This window comes from Ambystoma mexicanum, chromosome 14 (genome assembly GCF_040938575.1).
Source record: "Ambystoma mexicanum isolate Mex_15411 chromosome 14, UKY_AmexF1_1, whole genome shotgun sequence".
In the NCBI taxonomy this organism is placed as follows: Eukaryota; Metazoa; Chordata; class Amphibia; order Caudata; family Ambystomatidae; genus Ambystoma; species Ambystoma mexicanum.
Genome location: NC_090940.1, coordinates 478,750,605 through 478,777,073, shown reverse-complemented (window position 1 = coordinate 478,777,073; position 26,469 = coordinate 478,750,605). Strand labels below are relative to the sequence as shown.

Here is a 26,469-nt window from a genome sequence, read left to right as displayed (position 1 = left end):
TTACAGACACTCACCACATTAATGTATTACTTCAGAGGTACATAGAAATTCTGTATTCTTGCTAATGTTAGGTCATGGGTCCAAATAACTTTCGGTGACATTTAAAATATTAGTACAAAATTGCTAATCTGATATGTTTGTTGGCTAATCAAGAACATTTTAATTAGCAAATTCTGCTAATCCATTTGAACAAACTCATGTATGCCTAGACAGAGCAAAAATAGGTTTTATTGTTTCTAACCTAACTAAGAGTGTTTTTGCGTGGGCCACCACAATGGTTACAGCCGATAGCCCTGTGATCCGGGACCTGCAATCTTTCAAGTAAATGTTTGGTAGACCTGAGCTTACCTACACTACACAGGAATCCCTATTGGATATCACGCAAGGTTCTTCGGACATCATGTCCTACGTTACCAAGTTTAAACATTTGGCATCCGAATACGGGTGGCAGTAGTCCGCACAATTCACATTGTTCAGAAGGGGTTGGAATGAAGACCTTAAAGACGAGTTAACAAGGATACCACATCCAGACTCCTTCTCTGAATTGATAGCTCTTGTTTTCCAAATGGATTATCGGATGTTGGAAAGAAAAGTCGAAAAGAAGAAATCATGTACTCTCCGACAGCGTTTTACCGTTGGCGATGGTTGTGCACCTGAACAGGAACCTATGCAATTAGGAACCACTAGAGGTCCCCTCTCTGACTAAGAAAGAAAATGAAGAAAAGGCAAAGGACTATGTATGTATTGTGCCTCTGCAACACATCTCCTTCGAGACTGTCCAGTAATACCCCCAAGATGTCAGGGAAGCGAGAGATCCCGCCCAAAGTAGGGACTATGGATTGGGGAGAAGTCATTGAATGTCCCTTTAAACCTCTTTGTGCTACCAATGATACTGCTGTTTCCTTTTTGGTTTTGTGTGTCATCCTTGAAATACTCTCTGCATCTATAGAAACAGCTGCCCTCATTGATTGCAGGGCAGCCGGTTTATTCATGGATACAGAAGGGGCCCAAAAACACACCATCCCATGGAAAGAAAAAGCTGTAGCACAACAGGTAGAAGGCATAAACCTGCTCAGTTCTGCTCTATCACTGCCCACATGCTTCCGATATCTATGAAGATCAACAACCATTGTGAGACTGTGGTGCTTGATCTAATCAGGGCTGCTCATTACCCTCTTGTCTTAGGAATTACATGGCTTCAGATGCACAACCCCACCATTGACTGGACGGCTCATGTTGCACATCTATGTTCACCCACTGTATGGATCACTGCTACCCTCCTGTTCAGAATAGCCAACCAGATGGTATTCCATCTACTAATCAAAAACCTACGACTGTTACTATTGGAAACATTTATATGGTTCCTCCTGAATACCAGGAATATATAGATATTTTAGGAGAACAAACAGTGCAATTTCTTATACCACATCGTGCATACGACTGCGCTATAGACCTACAACCGGAAGCAATTGTTCCCTTTTGTAGAATGTTTGTATTGTCTGAAACAGAGAGGGCTGCCCTGAAAGAATACCTTCAGAAGAACCTACACAAAGTGGCCTAATAAGGGAATCCAAAGCACCTTGTGGGCCTCTCTCTTTTTCGTCCCAAAAAAGGACTGCAAGGAATTACGCCTGTGCCTTGATTAGAGGGATTTGAATGCTGCTCATCGAAGATAAATACCTGCTACCCCTCATCGATGACATTCTAGAGGCGGCCCGAGGGGCAGTTCGGTTTACAAAATGTGATCTTCGAGGAGCGTACCATTGAATCCAGATACTCAATGGTGATAAATGGAAAACAGCATTCAGAGCCCCTTTTGGTCAATACGAATATCGGATTATGCCATTTGACTTAACTGATGCTCCCTCCGTAATTCAACGCTTTGTAGACCACATATTCTCTGACCTGCTCTTTCAAACAGTCATTATTTATCTGGACAAAATACTGATCTACTCTGATTCTGCTGACAAGCATGTTGATCACATCAAAGAAGTTCTCGCCAGGCTACGAAAACACCAGCTATTGGTCAAACCAGAAACATTTCTCTTCTCTGTAACCAGTGTTCCCTACCTCAGTTATATACTAACTCCAGACTGCATAGAAATGGATCCCCCAAAAAATCAAGACAATACTTGACTGGCCTGTTCCTCGTTCGGTAAAAGAAATACGCTTCCTTGGACTATGCAACTTCTATCAAAGATTCATAGCACAGTATGCTAACCTGATTCTGCCCATTACTCATCTGCTAAAGAAAGACATCCCTTTTGAGTGGAGTGATTTACAAAACACTGCCTTCCATACTTTAAAGGACTCCTTCACCTCTGCTCCTGTATTGATTCAACCTGACGTCCAAAAGCCCTTTATTGTCGAGGCAGACACATCAGAAGATGCCTTGGGTGCCATACTGTTATAAGAACAACCTGATCAACTGGAACACCCACATCGCTTACCTTTCACACACCTCTCTGACAGTGAAAGGAACTATACAGTTCTCGAAAAAGAGCGGTTAGCTATCAAAACAGCGTTCAAAGAGTGGAGGCACTTCTTACTTGGAGCATGGTATCCTGTTGAAGTAAGAACTGACCATAAAAATCAAAAGGTCTCACAGAACATGGAATGTAAAAACAGCCGACAAGCATGATGGGCATAATTCTTTGCACAATATCAGTTTTGTATCACTTACATTCCAGGTTCTTAAAATATCGTGACAGATGCTCTGTCTCGTAGAAACATAAATATTCCTTGCAATTGCTCTAAATGACATATGTTCAGTCCCTACACCGTTGTACTACACGTCAATACTTTACCTCAGGATCTTAAAGTACCAATACATTCCTTCAAGCCAATCCAAAGGAGGAATCGCTCCTACTTACTAAGAAATACTCATAAAAGGAAATCAGGTCTTTATACCAACTGCAAAATTACAACAGCAAGTCATGATTCTCTGCCACAACAGTAAAAGCACTGGATATAGAGGGTTGGGAACCACTCAAGACTTAGCTCTTCCGATATTTCTGGTGGCCCACTCTATGACCTGGTATTCATCTATATTCTATTTATTTATTTATTGTTCACTTGTTAGTTATTGTTCAATATGTAACCACATACCCTGTATGTGCTCAAAACAAATGACCTACTATGGCTTTAGTTGGTAAACTTTATCAACCAACCCTTCCTTCTAGGCCTTGGGAAATAATCACCGCTGATTTCATTACAGATCTTCCAGAATCCCAGGGACACACCACCATCATGGTGACAGTGGATACATTTACCAAGCAAGCACATTTCACACCGCTGCCTAAGTTCCGAATGCATGTCAAATGGCAAACGTATTTCTCAAGGATATCTTCCGTCTACATGGTTTGCCATCCACTATAATATTCAATAGAGGAACGCAGTGTAGGTCTCGTTTTTGGTCTGTTGTATGTTATAGTTTGGGTGTCCAAGATGCATTGTCTTCAGGGTCCCATCCTCAAAGCAATGGTCTCACCGAAAGGACCAATCAAACTATGGAACAATACCTCTGATGTTTCTCTGCCTCTGTTCACGATGATTGGGTTTCCTTATTACCAACGGCAGAATTTGCATACAACAATTCATTACACTCTTCTTTACGGACTCCACCCTTCTTTTGTGCCTATAGATACCACCCATCAGCCTTTCCCATACCAAACGTTGCAGTCACTTGCGTACCTTCCATAGATCAACACATCTCCACCATCCAAGAAGGACACAGAGTAGCTCTTGAACATCTGCAAAGGTCACGAGAACAGGTCAAGTGCTGTCAGCGATAAAATTTGTTAGTCTACAAAACACCTATCCTGAAGATTTAAATCTTCCAAACTTTCCCTGTTGTATTTGGGACCATTCCATGTAATTAAAGTTATCAATCCTGTTGCCTATAGACTCTCTTTACCACCATCGTGGCAAAGGATTCATCCTGTTTTACAGACTTCACTCCCAATGCCTTTTTGTCTGTCCAGAAAAGAAAACGCCAAAGCAATAGCCCCTCCAGTCTTGGTTGACTGTATTCCTGAATACGTTGTTAAGATCTGTGATTCACTGTATTATAGAGGAATTCTACAATACATGGTCGATTGGGAAGGATATGACCCATCTGAACGCTCCCAGGAACCGGCATCCCATATGCATGCCCCCAAGTTTGTGTGGAGATTCCATCAATTTCACGCTTGGAAATCCGGTCCTGCAAGTCCTGGGAGTGGGCATACTGTCAGATTGTGGCATTGGTTGCTATGGCGACTCTGGTGTTTACCGCAGCCTGTGGCACCATTATGCCGTCTCTGTAGCAGTCTAGTTTTCAACCAAGATGGCAGCTTTTACTGCCAGCACAAGGTACAAGTCAAGAACAGAATGCTAGAGAGGTGCATCTGAACTCCTGTGAGTACCAACGCTGTTTAACTTTAGTTGTTTGCTTCAAGTTCCATCTTTGACATTTCATCTAGCTCCCGCTCCTGATTTGAATGTCCTGCTGTCTCCTCAGTTCATTCCTTTTTATTCATTCTAGCTTTTACTGCTTCTCGGCGGGCTGTTCCTGACTGCTGATTCCTTCATCCTCCGCAATACCTCCTCCAACTCTGCTCTATTTTTCTCTTACCTGACTACTGGATTCTACAGAGGGTCTTCTAGAGTCGTTCTGTCCACCAAGAGACTGCTTCTAAACTGCCTGCTGGATCTTCAAATTCATTGGTGATACTTCTTGAGGGTTTTTCTGCCATTGCGCTTTTCCCTCAGGGTACAGCACTGAGCTCTTGGCATGCAGTCTGTTCACATCCAGACTCCGTTTCAAGTGCCACGCGCTGATTCCCATTACTTCTACTGCTTCTCACACCTCCTAATAAGCGGTAAGTGGGCTAAAATTATATAAAATCTCACAGAAGGCGACCGAGTTTTACGACTGGGGGTTTCCAAGAGCACTGAAAGCGACGCAGATATGAAACACTAAGAGAACTTAATGGGCACACAGCCATACTTATCCAGAGAGAAAGGGATACAAACCACATTATGCAAGTCTGGAATAGCTGCCAAAAGTCTGTAAAGTCAAGAGCACGTAATGGGCAAACAGCCCCACTATCTGTGAGATAAAGGGATATAAACACCCTGATGCAAGGCTGGAATAGCCAACAAAAGTATGAAAAGTTAAGAGAACATGAAGGGAACACGGCCCCACGGTATGATAGGAAATATATGGACTCTGTATATCAAAGCTGAAATTACCACTAAGAACCAAGGAAACCCAAGGCTAGGTCCTATGTTGAAACCGAGTAAAGTGAGGTTGAATACTCTGTAAATACAGACAGCAAAGTGCATGAAATCACAGGAAACTATAAAGACACATTTTGTCACAAGAAATAAGACATTTTTCAGTTACTTGACTTTGGGAATCCCAACACTACAAAGGTGGGAAATGAAGTATATTTTTAAAGTCTTCCTGGAGGGATTGGTATGTTGAAAAACAGGTATGTTTCCTTATCGAAGGAAGGGAGAAATCCATACTGGCGATAATAATTTTCCAAAAGGATTTGATACTAAAGCTGTGAAGACAAGCTACAAGAAACTTAAGACTGACAACCTACAAGTGGACCAGGCAGAAGTCCATAACAAGACTATCATACAAGCCCCTCTTTTCGTTTTAGTCCGGTGTTTTTCCAAAGTGATAGGGCCAGTTAGTTGCTTAGGATTTGAACGAAAGACTTTTTATTTGGACTGGACATGCACCCTTAGCTTTACTTTTTTTAGGTAGGCAAGTGCCCTCATAGCTATAGGGCAAGTTAGGCATTTTTATTTTATTTTGAATGAAACCCTTTTGAAAATGCCATTAAGTTGTCTGACTCCTTCTTCTGGTTCACCATATATGGTGTTAGAAGTGGGATGTACACCAGTTAATACCAACTGGGGACCCCTTCTTTTTTTACAAAAATCATTGGGAGCGCTAAAGCCTTAACCCTGGCCACTCACCAATCCATTGTTTTTGACTTGTATAGTGTGGGAACCATCTCCATACTACCGAAGGAGAGACATCTAATACCCACAGGTATGTCGTTCCCTGCCACCTAGGACCAATATCAGGCTGGCAACAAAGTCTGGATGGGCCTGGCCATATGCCCTAGATGTTGCCATTGGGGTAGTAAATCACGATTATAGGGGAGAGGTGAAGTATATCCTCCATAACCATGCAACCTCTAAGTATTTAGTTAAAAAGGGGGAACCCATAGCCCATGGAATCCCTGAGAGAGGTGCAATGAATCCTACAGAATTCTCACTAAATCTCTGCCTAAAGTCTCCTCCCAGGTCACCAGGGAAAGGCAGACACTTTCTGTTCCTGACCTTGGGGCTGATGTTCTACAGGAGGATCACCTGGGAAGAGAACATTCCCAGGGGAATGAGAGGACTCCATGGGATGAGACGCAGTATTTGTCTTTCTCTAGGGAGGATGTCTCCTCAATGCCAAAGTATGTAATGGCTTGTTGTAATAACCATTATTTTTGTTCCTGTTCCACAAGATACACATATAAATAGGGGTGAAAACAATCACAAAATCCTAGGCCTTAGTGGGGAGGTGGGGAGGAATATAAATCCTGGAGACTTGTAAAACTAAAGACCTCCCTAACATACAAAGGCACAGTGAAAGGAAATCTGTGAATAATAATGGCTTAAAAGAACTGCCTGCCTCTTTCAATCAAGTCTGGTGACTAATTCTTGTGATGTTCCTTTAAAGAATATTATAAGACACAGACTTGGATTTCAAAATAAAAATCAAACTCGAAAACCTAACTTTGGCATTAGGGGACTGCAAGTCCCATAGTTCCCTAAGTACTGGGACGAAGAAGAGGGCTAAAGAGGTACAGTGTTGCAGGAGTCAGATTGTTAATTCAGGTGACCCACACCTAAGCGAGACAGAGAGGCTTAAAATGCTCACTCAGGTGCAGGCCATAGAGTGGAGCAGAGGGAGCAAGAAGCAGAAACAGTGTGGATTGTGCGGGCAGCCCAGGCAGAAGCTGTACGAGAGAGAAGACGCCAGGACTACTGTTCGGCAGAAATCAGCTTCTGGTCCTGAGAGGGTCTGTGTCTCCCAAAACCTTTAAGTGCAGAGGTCGTGCAGCGGAAAGCAAAAGCGAGGGAAGCTTTTCTTCTGAGGAAGCTGTCTGAGTTGGCTGACTTGCATCCGAGGGCCGCAAGGCTGTCTCCGGTGACTGGAGCAAAAGGAGCTCCTATTGCAGGTGGCGCGGGCGAAGACGGACTAAGAGAAGCAGTTTAACAGGTCACGAGAAGCTTGCAAGTGGTGGGCGGATTGGAAGCGCACACCTTACCAGTTGAGTTCACAAGCTGGTAGTGACCCCACTTGCGTGGTCGAGGCAGGCCTTCAGCGAGTAAGCAGACCTTGCATATTAGTGAAAGTACTTTTGAAAGTACTTTTGAATACCGAACTATTGAAAAGCAGCGAAAGCGGCACTAGCATATGAGTGAAAGTGGTTCTCAAAGTAATTTTGAATATCAAACTATTGAAAAGCAGCAAAAGCTTTATGTAACAAAACCAAATGACTGTAACTTTAAACTGTGTGAGTCTGTGAAAAACCCAGCATCCCAGTAATATTGTTAAGAATGAATACCTACAAGCATTGCCCAATCCAAGAGAGACTAAAAACAAGGAAAATACAATCCAGCAGATATTGCCAACGGCAGAAAGAGGCTAATGAAAGGTCCGGAAGCTGTGTACATTGTTGCACATACTTTGTCCATCATATGGTAAAAGCTGGTATAAACTCACATTGACAAAGTGAAGGGAGACCCTATCCATATCAGTATTTGGTTTCTTGTGCAGTGGGAAAATGAGTGTTAAAAAGGTTACCCTTGTGGAAAAGGATATTCAGAAGGAGAGGAGCATTGCTTGCAGGAGAGTATTAAAGACCACCAATGTGGATCTTGTTTTCCCTCAAAAGTTGTTAAATGTTTTGAAGCTGTAAACTGTTGAATACTGTAAAGCGTTTGTGAATCTTTTGTCAGTTGATCTAACCACAAAAGCACTTGTTGCGAAATGCTGTTCGGACAGGGGAGTATAGCCGAATGGGAAATCTTTGGAAGAGTAGGCCTGGTATGGCATTATACCAGGTGGAAGTTGACGAAGTGCCACAAAGTGGTCCTGGCAGACAATTTATGTTTGTGGTGCTGAAGGAAGAACTGTGTAAATCTGTTACAAAGCAGTTGTACTTCCTTAGAACTTATCAGCTGTGGCAAATCATCCTGATCAAGACATTTAGTTTTGCTATTGATGAACTGAGAAACTATCCTTTATCTAGGAGGATAAATCGTATACTTGTTCAAGGAAGAGTAAGAGCCGTCTATATTCTTCGTTCAATCACTGGCGTGTTGGAACTTTCTGTTGATAAATTGAAGTTGCAAAGAACTGTTTAAAGAGACTTTCAGCCTTTGGGACAGTGTTGGCGCCCACTTGGGTTGGTCAACTAAAGGTTAGGTCTATAACACATCTAAAACGCAATACCCCAAGGTGGTGCTTCTCTGTGTAATGAATAATTAGTACAAGTTTGAAATTTGAAAATATGGATTAAGTTTTAATGGTGGTCATATGAAGAGCCTTGACATTAAAGAAACAAAGTTGTAAAAAAACAAATAACAGTATAGTTGAATTCACTATCTCAAAAAGAAAAACAAAGAAAATAATAGTAGTTGCTCAGACTTGGTCTTTGCTGATTGTCATGATGCCTACCCCTGGGCATCCGGATCAAGCCCATCAGCCCCGGGAGCAGGCATCCAGATATTTAATAAAACCTCAGCAGCCCCGGCTGGGGGCTGTCTGGGTTCAGTCCTGGCACCATAGGCGCCAGGCTCATAGACTTTACTTACCTCATGCAGACCATGCTGCAAATGAATCCAAGACAACATGAGGCCTGGATGGGACTATTTTACTACAGGGACTATTTTTTACTCGGGTGTGGTTCTAGGGACTTCTTACCTGGAACTACTTTGGAGGCTATTTAAACCACGCCCGAACAGAAGCACATGCTTCGCGTTATTCTGCATCCAGCAGCGTAACGCTCACCGTGCCTGCAGTCGGCATCCAGTCTTCAGCCACGCCCGTCTCGAATCCAGAGATCCTAGCAATAGAAGAAAGAAGAAGGAAAGGTTAGAAAACAGATATTATTTCGATCCTTACCTGAATTCCGGATCCATCATGTCTTCAAACTTGAAAAGGACATTATTCTACACGCGTCGCATCGCCAGCTGCAGCGCCGGCCATACTCGCCAGTCCTCAAAGCATTTTTCAATCCGGCGCGGCCTCCATCCTTTTCTCCGCCGAATTCCACCATCTAGGGGACAAAAACATAAGGTGAGCCGAGATAGCCAACAAATACAACCTCTCCACCATAGATTTACCTGATTAACAACCAAAGGCATTATTCCGCAACTTCTTACGCCACACCTGTAAGGCGAGTGAAACCAGAAATTTAAACACACGCATCTTTTGCCGGACAGTGTTGGGTAATACAGACTCTTACCTGAACACCATCAGCTGCCACAGACAATCTTCCCTTGGACCCAGCTGCAACACAAGAAAGGAAGGTACAAGAGTGAACATCGGACATAGTGAACTCTGAGAGCTTTATACTTACGGGTTCTCGCCTGGAACCTCAGAGTCAATATTCATCTGGAACTCTTCCAACGCCTTCAAACCAGTGAAGTAACTGGTATCTATGCGCCCCTGCATTCCACGCAGGATGGAGAGCTCATCATTTACAAACATAAGGTGAGCTTACTGAAAGTGAATATCGGTGGTAATTAGTGGGGAGAACAGTGGGGTACCATTACAAAAATCCACGGGTGGCTAAATCCCTATCTCCACTTGCAGAAGAATACTTCTACGGGTCAAGCAGAGGAGTTTAGGCGGTCCAGTCCAGTCTGTCATCTCTGCACTATGCTTCACGTTGGAGGAGGTCGCAGCTGTCCGGGTCCGATCGACGCCCCTGTGGGAGCCAGGTGAGCGTAATACTGATGTCCAGGCTCTTAGTTCAATAGAGTTTTGTTAAATTGTTATCGGGATGCTTTTATTCCAAATGATTGTGTAGGCTGATGCAAAGGTGCCTTGATTGTTACAAACTCCTTGATTCGGATATTGAATTTTCTGATGTCCAGACTCCTAATTCGTTCTAGTTCCCAAGAAGATCCTTAAGTTTTCATGTCTTTAAGATTTTTGTTGGAAAATCCTTAAATAGGTGTAGGTCAAGGCTCCTGGTTGGTGAAGGGTTCTCAAAAAGGTCCTCAAGTCCTCTACACGTGTTTCCCCACTCTAGATTTGGAGTGGTTCATCGGGAGGAAAATTGGTAATAGTTTGAGGGTACAGTAATTTCAATTAGGATCTCCATTTGGGAGAATGGTAGCTATAATATATTTAGATTATTCGTTACATGGTCTTGATTTATTCAAGTTTTTGCATGGAAAATGGTTCGACTTGGTCTCCTGTTCTATGTTTCTTCTATCTCCAGTGTAATGTTTCCTAAACAAATGCTGGTAGCGCTGCTTAGTCCCTTCTGAGATGGTCCAATTGCCAACTACTATTATTTTCTCAGTTTTTCTTTTTGAGATGGTGAATTCAACTATACTGTTATTTGTTTTTTCCAACTTGGTTTCTTTAATGGCAAGGCTCTTCATATGACCACCATTAAAACTTAATCCATATCTTCAAATTTCAAACTTGTACTAATTATTCATTACACCTAGAAGCGCAACCTTGGGGTATTGAGTTTTAGGTGCAAAGAACTGTGTTGGAACTTTTTTACAAATCAGGATTTCCTTATTTTCTTGTCTTGAACTGTGAAGCAGAATCCAACTTGAATCTGAGGGGAATTCGCCCAGGTTATAAGAAGAGACTGTGGTTACATTACGAATTCAATCATTATTGTTTTGAACTGCCATGCATTTCCTTATTTATTTATTGTATGCATAAGTGTGAGGTACAGATATCCTTTCTTAGAGTGTTTACTTTAGTTTATTTTAGGCAGGGAAATCCTCATGAGGGTAGAGATAATGAGGCATGTATCCAACCTTCTAATTTAATGAAATGGCGTCTGTTAAGAAACCTTTACAAAGTTGTCTGCCTCACATTTTTGACCCCTCACAGAGCCCATCCCAATACCCCAAGAAAAAGAAACTTTACTCGAAACAGAGAGGGGATCAATGGGTTTTGGAGAGGTCGACCTTGTTGGAGAGAAGCCTGAGGGGAGAGAGAGGCAGAAGAGATAGACCCGCCACCAGATCTTGCCTTCACACAAAGGAACAACCCTGACTTAGTGGTCACCTTTGGGAGGGTAACCTCGGAGGAGCAGGGTCGTAGAAAAACCAGTCCCTTTTCTTTCCTTAAAAAAGGAATACTGTACAGAGGAGACATAGGAAAAGATATGCTTCACCAGACTTAACTAGTGGTTCCTCACAGTCAAGTATAGTGCTGGAGTTGTCCCACTCCCATCTCACAGCCATCCCCAAGGGGATAAGGAAGACTCAAACCCAGGTGATATCCAGGTTTTACTGGCCGGGAGTGTTCGCAGATGTGAAGAACTCTGTCGCCACATGGGAAATCAGCCAGAAAACCAAAGCCACTCCCATATCCCCGGCCCCACTACAACCACTCCCCTTGTTTAGAATAGCCATGTACATAATGGGCACACTAAAACCATCAAAATTGGGGAATAAGTACATCTTAGTGATCGTTGACTATGCAACCCACTACCCCGAGGCATTTCCCATCTGGAACAATACTAGTCAACAGATCCTGAAGCATCTCATTCCTTTTCTGTGAAAGTTAAGGTTTCCAAGGAAATCCTCACTGATCAGGTTACCACTTTTCTGTCGAAGATCATGAACGGCGTAAAAGAGATGTTACTCATCAAAACTTTGCGGTAGATGAAGATGGCAGAACCTGGGGCATTATGATCCTGTGGCCGTTATTTGTGGTTAGAATAACACCTCAGTCATCACTAGGCGTTTCACCTTTTGAATAACTACATGGGCGAGAACCGCAAGACGTATTAGATATGTTGAATGAGACCTGGGAAGAAAGAGTTGAAGCAATCCTACCCATTTCCCAGACGGGCCAGTAATCAAAGTCACATATGGATGCTGTAATGAAATCACCTAGGTAGGGCCCAAGAACATCAAAAATCCCTATACGATAGGCAAGCGGGAGACAGGTATTTTTCCCTTGCAGAATCTATCCTAGTTCTCCTTCCCACCTCTGAGAACAACATTATTTCTAAGTGGAATGGTCCCTACAAACTTCTTGAAAAAAAGGTCCAGTGAATTATGTAGTGGCCCAACCAGACAGACAGAAAACCCAGATCTATCAAATAAACCCTTTGAAAGAGTGGAAGGTTGATCCCATGCACAAGACTACAGTGACTATGGCCACCCTCAATCCAGTCCCCAACCTCGACAAACAGCAAGTACCTCAACATCCACCACTCTCCTAACAGGAACATTTTCAAGATCTTTTAGACCAGTTTCCAGAGGTCTTTTCTGAGCAACCCGGTAAAGTGCAGAATTTCTTTAACTACATCCTCACAACCGGGCAAATAGTAAATCTTAAACCTTACCAAAAGCCAGAAGAAAGGTGAAAGATGATGGAGACCAAACCACATAAGATGCTCAAGGTCAACATCACCACAATACCTTCAGCCGGCAGTACCGCTTTCAGCCGGCAGTACCGCTTGGACTCGATGGCTCACCTTGCTGCACAAGTCAGACAGGCAGTGATGAGAAACCTGTGTTGTTGAGAGGCCCCCTACCTTCCCACCCACGTAAGGAAGCAATTGTTGGTTTCTCATTTCCTTCCTCGTTGTGTGATCTGTTTGAATTTATTTGTATTGTTTCCTTGAATGTTTATTATTCTGTATTCTAAATGATCCATATACCAAACGATCCAATACTGGGGACGGTTTACTTACCTGTTTTTTTGGGAGTCGGCGGGGGGGGATGCTTGTGGCCTCGTGCAGAAGGGTTGTCACCAAGCAATTCAAGCTGTACTGCCCCCTATGGGGTGGGACCAAGCCTTATTTGCATGTGGTCTTTCCCCTTTTGTAAAGGCTTAGCAAGTGAAGAACAATGGTCTGGAGGGTTGCCCAGAGCAATGCCAGAGGTTAAGATTAAATCTAAACCTTCCAGCCACCACCCCTTTTGTTTTGCTTGGGTTTACTTCCCTGTAAGTGTACCTCACCCGTATTGGTGTCTTTTATAGATTTGCATACTCTGCCCTCTCCGTAATAGGCTGAGGTTAAATGATGTATTGTATGAAAAGCGCGTGTATCATGAATGTTATAGTGAAACCGTAATCTATAGCATGAGGGTTGGCAGCACCCAGTGTGTCACAGTGGCCTGGTTGTGCACGATCTCTTAAAGCAGCAGGAACCTTCCATTCAGGCTCATCGTGATTTTAAATGTGTTTAAATAGAATGTGGTTTCCTGGACTATTCAAAATTATGTGAATCAATAATACACCAATGCAAGAGATATACACTTAAAGGTAAGTAAATGAATCAGGTATTTTAGCAATGTCCCAACTCCTTTGTTTGTACTAAATGTGTTGGCATTGCCACCTGTTTTGAGTTTCAAGGTGTCTTTTGATCCCGCACTGTGTAACACCAGCCATTTGCGATACCTGAAGTATGCAAATCTGATTTACATAGATCTCAACTTTGTTTTAGCTGAATGATAGAGCTATGGAAGTGGTGGCATTAGAGGGTTGCAGCTGTGTATAGTGGCTGAGTATGTTGATGGCCTTTCCAGTATCATGCACCCGTAACCTTTTGAGTATCTCCCCTATGTACAGCATTACGTAGCTTAACACATAGGTTCACGCTCTATAAATACCTTACATATATACAAGTGTGAAAATAACCTCATACTATATATGACATTTTTATGTAATTGCAGAATAAACGTTTGGATGAAGTAAAGAGACAAGAACAGGAGCTTCTCGAGGCACAGACCATTCCCCTGAGGAACTATTTAATGAAGAATGTCATGCCAACGCTCATGGAAGGTTTGAACGAATGCTGCAAAGTTAGGCCTGATGACCCCGTCGACTATCTGGTAGGAAGACCACACTAGTATTTCATCTAAGCTGAAATTAGCCCCTACGAAGTGTTCAATTCTAAATCTGCTGCTTCATGGTGTCACACTTTCTTTTCATATATCATTTTCTAATGGCGCGTGTCCTCTGTAAGGAACTCATGGTGACAACAGTAAAGACAGACACAAGTGATCACAGTTCAAGGGTGTTTATTAAACTGCAAGTCCCGGGTGGAAAAACGTCTAACCTAAATCTAAGATGGGAGCAAGCGTCTACCAGCAAATGAAAAATAAGGCGGTACTTGTGGTGTCTTGTCAAAGTAAAAAGCATATACTACAAAAAAAAATGATTGCCAATTCCTTACAACTAATTACAGAAAGAGTGTGGGATAGGATAGTCAATATAAAGAAGAAAGCATTCACAAATAATACGTCAATGTGATTGCCTCGAGGTCTCCCTTTCCCAAATTTTTAGCATGGTACAAGGTGGGACTTTAGAGCAAAGTACACGCTCGAGCCATCCCAGTACAAGCTAACAGTTCTGTATCAGCTATCAGGTTCTTCGATGGTTAAGTCTCTTTGTAATGAAAAGTCTCTTGCCTCCGAGGCCTGATGCTCTCAACAAACAAACACAAAGTTCTGTTCTGCGAACACTTTGGGTGATGGCTTCACCCTTGGGTCCCCCTCTTCTGGACGCAGACCCCTCAGAAGTCGTATTCAACAAAATAACAAGACAGTTCCTTTCTCAGTGAACTTTGGGTGATAACTTTCCACCCCTGGATCTGCCTCGGCCAGGATCGGACCCCAAATGACAAGGGGGACACTTCCCTTCCCATTGTCTTGCAATGCTTCTTGCTTTCACAAATCTTAATGTCTTTTTAAACAGGTTTTTGGCCTTTGCCCCCAGTTGTCAGCTTCCCTCTGCCGTGTTCACTCTCGCCGACTTTTGGTTGTCGGCTTCCATCTGCCGGGTTCACTCTCGTCAACCTTTGTAACACAATGTTCATGTACACACCCCTTGGCCGAGTTCACCGCGTTCCACACACTATTCTGGATTGTTGGCTTCCCTCTGCTGGGCTCACTCTTGGCAGCCTTTACCAACAATTCCTCATAGGACTTTTAGACTCCTTCCCTTTTCATTTGCATCTCTTGTCCAAGTTCACTCTTGCTAATTTCTACGAAACACAGTTTATGTGCTAATTTATTAACACGCAGGAGTCACTTCCCTTAGCTTTCACAGTTCTCGGTCAGTCAAAGACTTTCGACGGTACAGAGGATTTTACGAGACCCCTTTATGACCACTTTGACTGTTCTCTGCCTCTTCCCAAGGCCTTTGGTTACGGTAGTCTTTACCTTTGGGTAATCGCCTAGAATTTCCTGTGTGAGCACCCACGGGTTGCTGGACTCCTCTGTATCTAGTTTTCCCCTTTTTTCTTTAATAGTGTCTTTTTGCTTTTCAAAGTTCAATTTAGCCTCTGGCTACTTTTAATTCAACACAGTTTGGTTTCTTATTGCCACTCCCGTTGACTCATCGGCTGTGATGAACTGCTTGGCTGTCTTTCGCCTCAGAGTCATGGTTGGTACCACAGAGACAAGCATCTCTCCCAGACTTGGCAATCAGCGGAGGAGTGTCTTGTGTACCATTGACCTCTGGTGCAATACTCGCTGGCTATTGTTCACGGACTTATCATTCCCTCTGCAGAGATTTTGCGGGCCTTGGTCGGAAAGGGCAAGATCGACTCTCTCCTTGTCACCCTCTCGATCTGTGCCGTCTTTCTCCTCCTTTTGAACTGCCATGCTGAGTTAGCTCTTATGATGTTCGGTCTGCCTTGCTCGTCTTCTGCTCCATCTTTTATCCCTGTGGGAAAGGGCAGGTAGGTAGGTAGGGGGGGAGGGGGGAGGAGGTGGAGGAGGAGGGGGAGGGTGTGTGTGTGTGTGTGTTGAACATGTCAGGTCAACAGCTCTGGTGTTAGTCCGTTGTTCTTCGTGTTGTGCAAAAGTGTTCATGTGAAAAGGGGGGGGTGCAGTATTTTGGAATATCCTATGGGGTAGGATGGGGAAAAGGTGTCAAATGAAGGGGAATACCACGTCTTGCCCGTCAGTCTCCCACTGCCCAAGGACCCCCCATCCAGGCGATCCTCCCTCTCTGGCCCATCACCAGGAACTAGATCCAATAGCGATGGCCGTGTCCGCTCGACCTGGATGACAGATCCCTGGGGACTAGCCAGGGAGACACTGTCAGGTTTCTCGCACTTCCCACGGATTCCTCATATTAGATATTATTTCCTGCTTTAACAGATCTTGGGGAAAAAGATTTGGTAGCAGGGGGCTCTGTGCATCTTTGACGTCCGAGTCCCTCAAAGCTCTTCCCACCAGCGTCCGGATCTGCCATTGAGGTCGATATAAATGGCTTGCACGTAACATGTTGCCTCAGTTCTGTTTGTCTGCATGCTCAGCACGCTTCACGGAAAGTTCACCTTACCTCAGAAATTAATTCAACGAAAGCTGGTTATTTCTTTCAGCATTTTTTCTAAAATGTCCACTCTAGAGTCTACAGGCTTCGAAACAGGTGAGGACTGTGACTCAAAGATATAAATCACAGATCCCTGCACAATATGTCTCTGGTGCCTCAGCACAGGGCATGATGTCACTGAATATGGCTCCTGCCAATTGATGGCTAGTATGGCCTTGAAGGAGAGAAACATTGAAATTCGCCTGTTGTTGCTTATCTTCTAAATCCCCAGTACCACACTTTTGAAGAGAAAATTCTGCGAGGGTCTTAATTCCGTGGCTGATAAATCTCCTGAGAGACTCAATGGGAGCCAGGATTTTTTTTTTTAACTTTGTGTTTATTCCATTTATAACATAAGGAACCATTGCAAAGCTTTACATGTTATCAACAGCGTGTGTTCCCATTTCGTCCCACACCCTTGCAATCCAACTTGCACAACACAGGGTAACAGCTTTCGCCTCTTCATATTTGTACTTGTTGCGTTCTTTGAGCAAGGATTCTGGGAGCCCCAAGTATATAGGCGTTTAGGCTCTTTAATTTACTGTTTCTTCCCCATAGAGGCCTCTTCCATGTTTTCCGTTAGTCTGAACCAGACTGCTCTGTCTGAGGCGCCTGCTTACAAATTATGGTCTGCTATCACCCCATTTCAATATAAACATGCCCCAATCCCTATGGAACACTTATCATTTACCATTGCTGTAAGTTTTTCAAAATAAAAATGTCCCAAAGTTTGTTTGACCAGTCCGCGATTGAGTGGATGGAGCTGATCTTCGATTTTAGCGCTATCTCTACCCGCGTCGCTCTTAAAATTGCCTCCCACATTCTTGGCAGTCAGCTTACCGCTCTGTCTCCCTCCGGTACCCCCAGTAGCACTTGCAGTAGATCTGGGCACAGGACTGGCTATGACCACCACATCCTTCGTCCAACTAAGGCCCTCCATCCAGTACACCTGGATTTTGGGACAGGACCACCACATGTGATAGGATGAGCCTAGCATACCACACTCCCTGGGAAGAAGTGGGGACATTTTCTGGAGGGGGTTAAGTGCCAACCGTGTAACATTTTAAAGTTATGTTCCATTGTCGTCATGAACAGATTCCAATGAAACATAATCTGATATACCTGATCCCAAGTCTCCCCAGCTATTTCCCTCCTGGTCTCCCCCTCCCAGAATTGCTTGAACCTTTGTCTCCCTTCCAGATTTGCTGTATCTATTGCTCTGTACATCTTAGATACGATCCCTTTCATGGAAGTGGCCTCGTTAATGACTTGTTCAAAGGCTGTCAATTGGCGGGAGAGTTTAGGCAGGATCCTGGGATCTGTACATATGCCCTTTAACCGCAAATAGTCAAACACTGTGACCCCCTTCTCACCCAGAATCTCCCTCACTGCTGGGGAAGGAGGGGTTGTCCCACCCTCTCCAGGCCATTGTCAGACCACATGTGTGCTCTTTTTAAATCCCCTTTTACCCAGATCTATAGGGGGGTCCCCATATTGAGCTCAGAGGGGATGGCCAGGAGGAGAGGCATTCATTTCGTCCATCGTTCCTCCACAATGACCATATTACCCTCAGCACTGGATGTTCCCTGATTCTCACTGTTACAGTCCTAATCGGGGACCACAGCAGGTCTCTCACTTTCTTGGGGTGGAGTACATATCCTCCAGGTAGGACCAGAATGTGTTCATGTCGTCTCTTGTGAGCTCTAACAATATTCGCAGTATAAAAAGAAATCTGGGAGGGCGAATCCTCAAGTCTCTGTGGGGGGGTGAGGCGGGGCAATGTGGTTCTTTTGACTCTTGGTCTTTTCCCTTGCCATATGAATCGGGAGATCATGGAATTAAGCTTCCCAAAGAAGGAATCTGGGAGGCGTGTGGGGATCGCTGTGAGTAAGTATAATCGGCATGGGAGGACCGACATTTTAATTTAGGTCATCCTGCCATACCACGAAAGAGTCAAAGGGGCCCAGCGAGTAAGGTCTGCACCTAGTTCATTTAGGGCTGGGGTGAAGTTAACTTCTATCAGGCGGGTCAGGTCTCGAGAGAGACAAATTCCCCAATAGGTTATTTGTTTGTTTTCAAGCCTCATCCCTCTGTGTTCCCTGGACTATCGTGGGTGTGTACTCTTGCTGTAGTGGCATTAGACTTTGTGTTGTTAATTTTTAGGGCCGTTTAGGCCCCAAAGGAGGTTATTTGGTCTAGTAGTTTTGGGAGTGAGTGTTGCATATCGGATAGGTAGCATAAAATGTCATCTGCGAACAGCAACAATTTAAACTCAACTTCACCACACTGTATCCCTTTGATGTCCGAATTGTTCCTAATCGATATCGCAAGAGGTTCTGTGGTGAGGGCGTATAAAAGTGGGGAAAAAGGACAGCCCTGTCTAGTTCCCCTGGTTTAGTGAAAGGACTGTGGCATAGTGCCATTAACTAGAACCTTGGCCGTCAGGTCTCTATATAGAGCTGAGATCCATTTGCGAAAGTCGGGGCTAAGCCCCATTTTTTCAACTACCTTCCTCATGTACTCCCACTCCACCCTGTCGAAAGCTTTTTCAGAGTCGATGGAGACCAGGTAACCATCCAGGTTCTGATCGTGAGCCAGGTGCATTAAATCAATTGTTTTTCGGATATTGTCTGTTCCCTGTCATCCAGCAATAAATCCGACCTGGTCTCCATGGACTAGTCATGGCATGTGTGTCTCCAGTCTGATAGCCAGCGCTTTAGTGAAAATCTTTGCATCTGTGTTTAACAGGGAGATGGATCTATATGATTGGCACTGTGTCGGGTCCCTGCCTTCCTTTGGAAGCACTACTATCAGGGCCCCTAGTTGGGAGTCAGGAAGGGCCCCTGTTTCCAGCGCTTTGTTAAGCACTTTAGCCAGGAAGGGTGCTAGGGTTGAGCAATAGGTTTTGAAGAAACGGACAGTGAAGCCATCTTCCCCTGGAGAAGTTCCCAATTTCATCTTCACTATCAACGAGATTATTTCGTCGGCCGTGAATAGGGCGTCCAGTATTTCTGTTTTTTCTGGTGGGACATTGGGAGCATCTAGGAATTTTTCTATCTGAGATCTGTCCCCCTTGTATTCAGACGTATGAAGGCCCTCATAGTATTTGCAGAACTCCTCTGCTATATGTTGGTCTCTTTATACACTTTCGGAGCCTGCTTAGCGTATCGACCCTACTCTCTTGGCATTCCTCTGAGCCCATAGTTTCCAGGCTAATATTTTATCCGCACGTTCGCCCTTCTCCATATATTTTTGCTTGAGGAACGCAAGCTTCCTCTTTGTTTGGTACAGGAGAAGGTCCCTCAGCTGTGCTCTATACTTTTGCCAATTTATCTGGGGTAATAGGGGTTTTAAGCGTGGCCTTAGGTTTTAGTGCTTCTACGTTACTCCTCAGATCCAACTCTTCTTTTTCTCTTTCCCTTTCCTTTTTACCTCCCAGACGGATTAATTCCCCTCTTATTGTGGCCTTAAATGCCTCCCATACTGTCATCAACCCCACCTCACCGTTATCGTTGAACTGGATGTACTCTTTTATCGATTGCAGCAAGCCCTGGGCCACCTCTTTGTCTTTCAACAAGAGATCATTGCACATCCATCTCCCCTTTGTCTGCTCTGGAGTCCAATCGCCCAATTCTACACTGACCAGATCAGGGTCCGACCAAGGAACCAGTTCTATGTTTGATTTCGAAACCCTATGTATCAGGTCGGAGTCTACGAGAACATAGTCTATCCTTGAAAAGGTGTCATGGACCTTTTTAGTGAACAGTGTATGATGGGTGGCATTTCCTCCTCGATTTAGGGCATCCACCACCCCCAGTTCGTTATTTATTTGATCAAAGTGTCGAGCCATCTTATGCTGTGTGTTGGACCCCTTGACAGGGTTGCTCCCTTCCTGTCCATTGTTGGATCCAAGACCATATTTAAATCCCCTCCAATGAGCAAGTACCCCTCCACAAATGTTTGGATTTTCCCTTTTACCTTATCCCATTGCTGGTTCTGTCACACATTTGTATTTTTTATATTTGTATTTGTATTTATTTTAATTTATATAGCGCTTTAATCAAAGGCACTTTACATGAGGAACAAGAAAATACAAGCAATACATGACATTAAATCTAAACCAGAAAACTGTACAAGGAACCATTTACATTATTTATGAGGTTAATTGCAAATGGAGAGGGACCAGTGCAAGAAAGGGGGGTAGGAGGTGAAGGTGGAGGTGACCTCAATGGAGAAAAGGAAAAAAAGAAGCTAATGGGGTGAGTGGAAGAGATCGGATTTTAGGGAAGTGCGAAATGAAGGGTAGGAGGTAATAGAGAGGATGGGGAGAGGAAGGCGGTTCCAAAGGAAAGGAGCGAGAAGTTGGAAGGAGCGGAAGCGGGAAGGGGCACAGGGTGAAGGAGGAGAAGAGAGAAGGAAGTGATCTGCAGAGCGGAGAGAACGAGCATAGAAATTAAGAAGGGAGGATAGATAGGGAGGGGCAAGACAATAGAGGGCTTTGAAAACTAGGCACAGGAAGTTGAGTTTGAGCTGGGAGTGAAATGGTAGCCCTCCTAAAGAGTTAAGAGAAGAGGAGATGGAGTCGTGAGGTGAGAAAAGGCAGTGGGAGCGGATGGCAGAGTGGTAGATGGATTGAGGCGGGAGAGGTGAGAGGAGGGGAGTCTGAGGAAAAGAGCAGTAGAAGAGTCTGGAGAAGATGAGGGAGGAGATTAGGAGTTTAGTGGCATGAAAGGTTAGGAAAGGGCGAATTTTACGGATGTTGTTGAGGTGGAAGCGGCAAGATCTGGCAGTGAGAGAGATGTGGTTAGATAAAGAGAGGTGAGGGTCAATGTGGAGACCAAGGTTGCGGGCGTGAGGGGAGTTGGGAGGGAGGAAAGAGAATGAAAGGAGGAGGGGAGGGAGGAGGGAGAGTGTTAGCAGGTAAGAATAGGAGCTTGGTTTTATCAGTGTTAAGTAAGGAGTAACGAAGTGAGAGGACATCCAAGACTTAATAGCAGAGAGGCAAGAAGTAAGCTTAAGGTGGATTTCAACGGGCAGTAGACTGAGGCTAAGGACACTTTTTATCCTTTTATCCACCCCTTAACCAGTATGTAGCCTCCCTCTAGGTCTCTAAGGGTGGAGAGCTCCATGAAGCCAGGCTTAATAGCAATAACAGCTACCCCTCTCTTTTTGGATTCACACGAAGCATGCTATATTTTTTAAATTGCCCTTGCTTTCATGGCTGGTTCCTCCCCCCTCCACCATTGGGTCCCCTGGAAGAACATAACATCAAGTTCAGACAGTTAAATTCTCAGATCGTTAGGGAACTTTTCAATGGGGAGTTAAGGCCTCTAGCATTCAGTGAGCCCAATGATATCTCAGTGTTCAGATCAGACATTCGGGGTCCCGTTTAATATCGAATGAAATCGCTGTCCCAGTGGTTCCCTTTGTACCAGCCAGAATATCTCCTTTCCTTGCATTTCTGGTGTTTCGTTATCCCCCTTGTCTTGTGTCGAGCTATGGATATTATTAACCCCAATCGCAAAAACCAATGACAAAACTTTAACTTACCCCCCCTTGCCAACTTTTGATTGTGTCTAAGCCTCTGATGCGATGTATGCCACCTTTGGTCCAGACCATCAGTCTTCCCTCCTTCTCCAGGCATAATGTATACCCTTAATAGCATTCCCTTGAGCCCCCCTTCTATACTGCCATGTTGTACTTTGTATGCTAGACCCTGCCTCGCCCTCCGCACACCTGCACCAGCATATGGATTATGGTCTCTGTTCTCGCTGACCTCTCCCTGGGAGTCGGGCCTCCCCCACCTGCTGGGCGAGAGTTCTGGACGTCAGTCTTTGCCCCATACCGCCTTGTAATGTTTCTTCTACAATCAACTGTGTGCAGAGAAGGTACCCCTCCCGAGATACAAATAGGTCCCTTGATTACCGCTTCAAGGTTGTGCTGGGGATGGCGGGTTTAACTTCTTCAACTTGCAGTATCCCCTAATCCGTTGCCTGTCTTTGATTTTTTCCATCTTTGGGTTCTTTCCCTATCTCCCGTACTTCCATGGATGCCTCATTCTGTGGTGACTCTCTGAATAGTTGTTGTGATACCCTGGCAAGGTCTTCTGTTATCAAATTGTACTTAAAGTTCAGGGAGAAGGCAAATCCCCATCTATAGTGGGTGCCTTTCATGTTGAGCCATTTCATCAAGGGGGCATAGAGGCGTCGTCTGGAGAGGGTGAATGTGGATAAGTCCTGGTAGATGCAGACTCAGGATTTTCCCAATTCTATTGGACCCATCGCCCTTTCCTTTTCAAGAATGTTGGTTTTCTTCGGGTAGCAATGTAACCTCGCCAGTACAGAGTGTGGACCTCAGTTTCCTCCACCCGCTTTGTGAGCTCTGTCAATGGTGGATTCCGTGGTGTTTTCATCGTTGAAATGTTTTTTGATGACTGCATTGATTGCCAGGACGATGTCTCGTCGTGTTTCCCCTTCTTTTTCGGAAAAACCCCAAAAAAACAGAAGTTGTTTCGCCATTCCCGATTCTCAAAACCATCAATTTTTAGGGCACATTCTTCTTCCCTTCTTTCTAGTTCTGAAATCTGCATGTCGAGTTGGGTTTCCAGGACATCTACTGAGGACTGGCTGGCCTCTAGCCCTGGGATTCTCGCATCCATGTGGTCCACCTTCTTGTCTAGGCCATCTAGTCTGTGTGATGTCAGACCTGAAACCTTTGAGTTCTTCCAGGATTGCTGCCATGTCCCTCCTCATGGATGTTACATCATCTTTCATCGCTGCGTCCACTGAGACCGAAAGTTCCACTGTTGGCCTGAAGGTCGAGTTGAACTGAAATTTCTGGAGCGGGACCACCCAGCTCATGAATGTGTGGGTGAAACTCTTTCTCTGGTAGCTGGGCACATGCAGGTCCAAGGGGCTCTGGGAACAGCCCTCTTCCATGTCTGCTTACTCTCATGCATTCTGCTCGATTGAGTTGTATAGGCTCGGGTGCCCAAGGCCTCCCCCGCGCTGGGGACCCAAACACTGGTGTCAAAGCTGGCTTGCTCTCAACCTAGGGCCACCTGGCGTTCCCGGCCCTCCCTTTGGGGCTGCGTTGGGCTAGGGTTAGGGACTTGCATGTCCTGGTCCTTTTAGGGGCCCCTTGTGTCAGGCGCTCACAATACTTGGGCCGCTGATCGCCGAACGCTGTCAGGTGATGTGGGTGCGCTGCTGGTACCTCTTGTCCTGCCTCAGGCCATCCCCTTGCTATATAGGCCAGGGTGCCGTCGGTTGGAGGGCTTTCTGCACTGCCTTATCCTCCTTGAGAAATCCCTCCTTGCTTCCGCTTGGGGAGGTTATCTAGTTCCTAGGGAACAGAACGTTGATGCTCCCCACAGACTGAGTGCTCCGGCGTTTGTGGATGGGGGGGAGCCCTCGTGTATAGATGGCGGTATTTGTCTGGGGACATGGGAGACTGGGGGTTTACCTTTTCCCCTCCACACCTCGCTGCTTGCTTGGCCCTTTGACTGAGCGTGGGGGCACAGGATTTTCAGACCCCTCCCTGGGCCCTTGGATTCTTCAGTACACCACGGGCAGGACGCTCTGGTACTCACCCATGCCACGTGTGCTTGCTTTCGCGAGGAGCGCCCCCATTGTTTCTTGTTGTCTCTGATGGGGGTGGCGAGGCAGATGTTCTGTGGGGGCATCTCAGGGAGGGATAGGCTGTTCTGTATGCTTTGCCACAGATGGCGTTGTATAACATCCGCAGCCTCACGTAATAATAGTCTGGAGCCGCGAGGCAGCTCGGAGTTGGTGCCTCTTCCACCACGGCTTCCCAGCAGATTTTCTATACAATTCCGGGGGTTTTCCGGTCCATTGTTTCACCCCCACTGTGTCCTCGGTCTAAGCTGGGTCAGGCAGACGGTGGTGCAGCTCTCTGGGGGTTAATTGGGGGGGGGACTCAGTCCCTGTTTAAGCCCTGCTGGAGGGGAGTGACACAGATGAGTTAACACATCACTGCGCCCCCTGGTCGACTATCCACTTCAGGAAACATTTTAAACGGTTGTGCTTTAGGAGCAACTCCCATCATTCCTCTTCGTCCACGAAGAAAAAGAAAGAGACATCACTGCTCTTCCTCGACCGATTCGTCAGCTGACTCGTGCCAGGTACGGTTCCCTTAAAAATCTGCCTCAGCAGAGAAATGGGAACAATTTAGAATTAATATGTTAGATGTTTTCTCGAAGACAACACCTTTGATTCCGCCGAAAAACCAAGATAAAATGGTACACACCATGTCTTCCAAAACTGGCAGGGTCTCTGAAAAGACCTTGACCCGTGCACCTAAGAGCCCAGCGAGAGAACACCACTGAAAGCTGCCAGTACAGCGTTGACATCTTCGACCGCCAGAGCTCATCTTTCGACTGAAGTTGACTCAATCCCGCCTTCGTCGTCTGCGTCGGCTTCAACATCAATGTATGCACCCTGGTCCGATTTCTTTCAGTCGTTTGATTCCATCTACGAATATGATATGCCATATGGTCTTGAGCCCCTCAGGGTGTTGAACGTTCCTGAGGAATTAATTTTAGAGGCAGCACCGAAAGGACAATTTAAAGAGTTTAGTTGGCTTGACACTTTCGCTGACGTCAAATTGAGCAACCTGCTGCTCATTCACATCCCAATGCTGCTTTTAGGAAGGTGTTTGGGGTGGGGGAATCTTCGAAGGACCCCAACGAATACGGCCTCACTGACATTTTAGACAAAGGCCATCCTAAGGAACCTGTCTTACATTTCCATGCAACTCTAAAAGATCCTATTCTTGATGTATGTAAGAAACCGGATACAGCATCAGCAGTCCTTAAAGACCTAATCTAGAATTATGAGCCCTCCTCCGTCGCTCCAGAGTTCCCATCAAAACGTCCTACTCCAGAATGCCTTGTAGTTCAGGCGGCCACTTACACAAAATCCACAGTTTATCCATCCAAGCCACCAGACAGTGACAATAAGAATATGATGCCTTAGCAAAACATGTATGTGCAGCTGGCAGCATGTTCCTAAAAGCTATTACTGTTACAAGTGCCCAGGCTAAATATTCCTATACTTTGTAGAATATAGTGGCAGAGGCAGCAGAAAATATACTGACGGGGGAGATGAGAGAAAGGTTTCTGAGTTCAATTTCAGATGCTAAGGATGTCAATCCCTCCAGTTGGGGTTGGTTGTTGCAAATTGTGTGGGAAGATTAATGGGCTCCAGCACAGTGAACAGAAGGTTTGCGTGGTTCATGAAATTCAGGTTTGCACCTGATGTTAAGGCCAGATTATTAGATATGCCCTTTGATGGTGCAAATTTGTTTGGCCCTAACGCTGATGACAGCCTTGTGAAATTACAAGCATCTAAGGCAGCAACGAAATCACTAGGTACTGCGATTCGCTAACAGCAGCAGCAAGCACCATCGCAAGGCTGGAAAGGCAAATCCTTTCACTACTTCTCCTCCCTTAACCATAGAGTTAGAGGACAGAGCTCCCAAAGAGGGTAGAGAATATTCCCATGCCCCAACAAGAGGTCAATGTTGTAAGCCTGCTGCCCAGACAACTGTTGCATTCTTACCTTCTGCCACTCCCACAGCCACAAAACCACCTTAAAAACTCATCAGTCCCCAGTGGAAGGGAGATTAACCAAACATTTAGAAGAATGGTTAACCTTTACTTTGTATGCATGAGTGCCCCAAATAATAGGCCTGGGGCATAGTCTCCCCTTCCTAAGGAGACCCCCTCTAGTCTCCACTTGTACATTCTGTCAGGGTTCCAGATCTGCTTCTCCAACACGAGATATTCTCACTCTTGGAGAAAGATGCCATAGAAACAGTACCCCTGGCAGAGAGGAACCAGG

At 45.1% G+C, this 26,469-nt stretch overlaps 1 protein-coding gene across 1 annotated transcript in view; it reads left to right on the top strand.

The window, feature by feature from the left end:
- The window catches only part of AK7 (adenylate kinase 7), a 1,456,966-nt gene that overhangs the window by 1,387,391 nt on the left and 43,106 nt on the right, over positions 1-26,469 (top strand). The window contains exon 17 of the mRNA XM_069637722.1: positions 13,957-14,115. Coding sequence (XP_069493823.1) covers positions 13,957-14,115 — 159 coding nt within the window. The remainder of the gene's footprint in view (positions 1-13,956; positions 14,116-26,469) is intronic.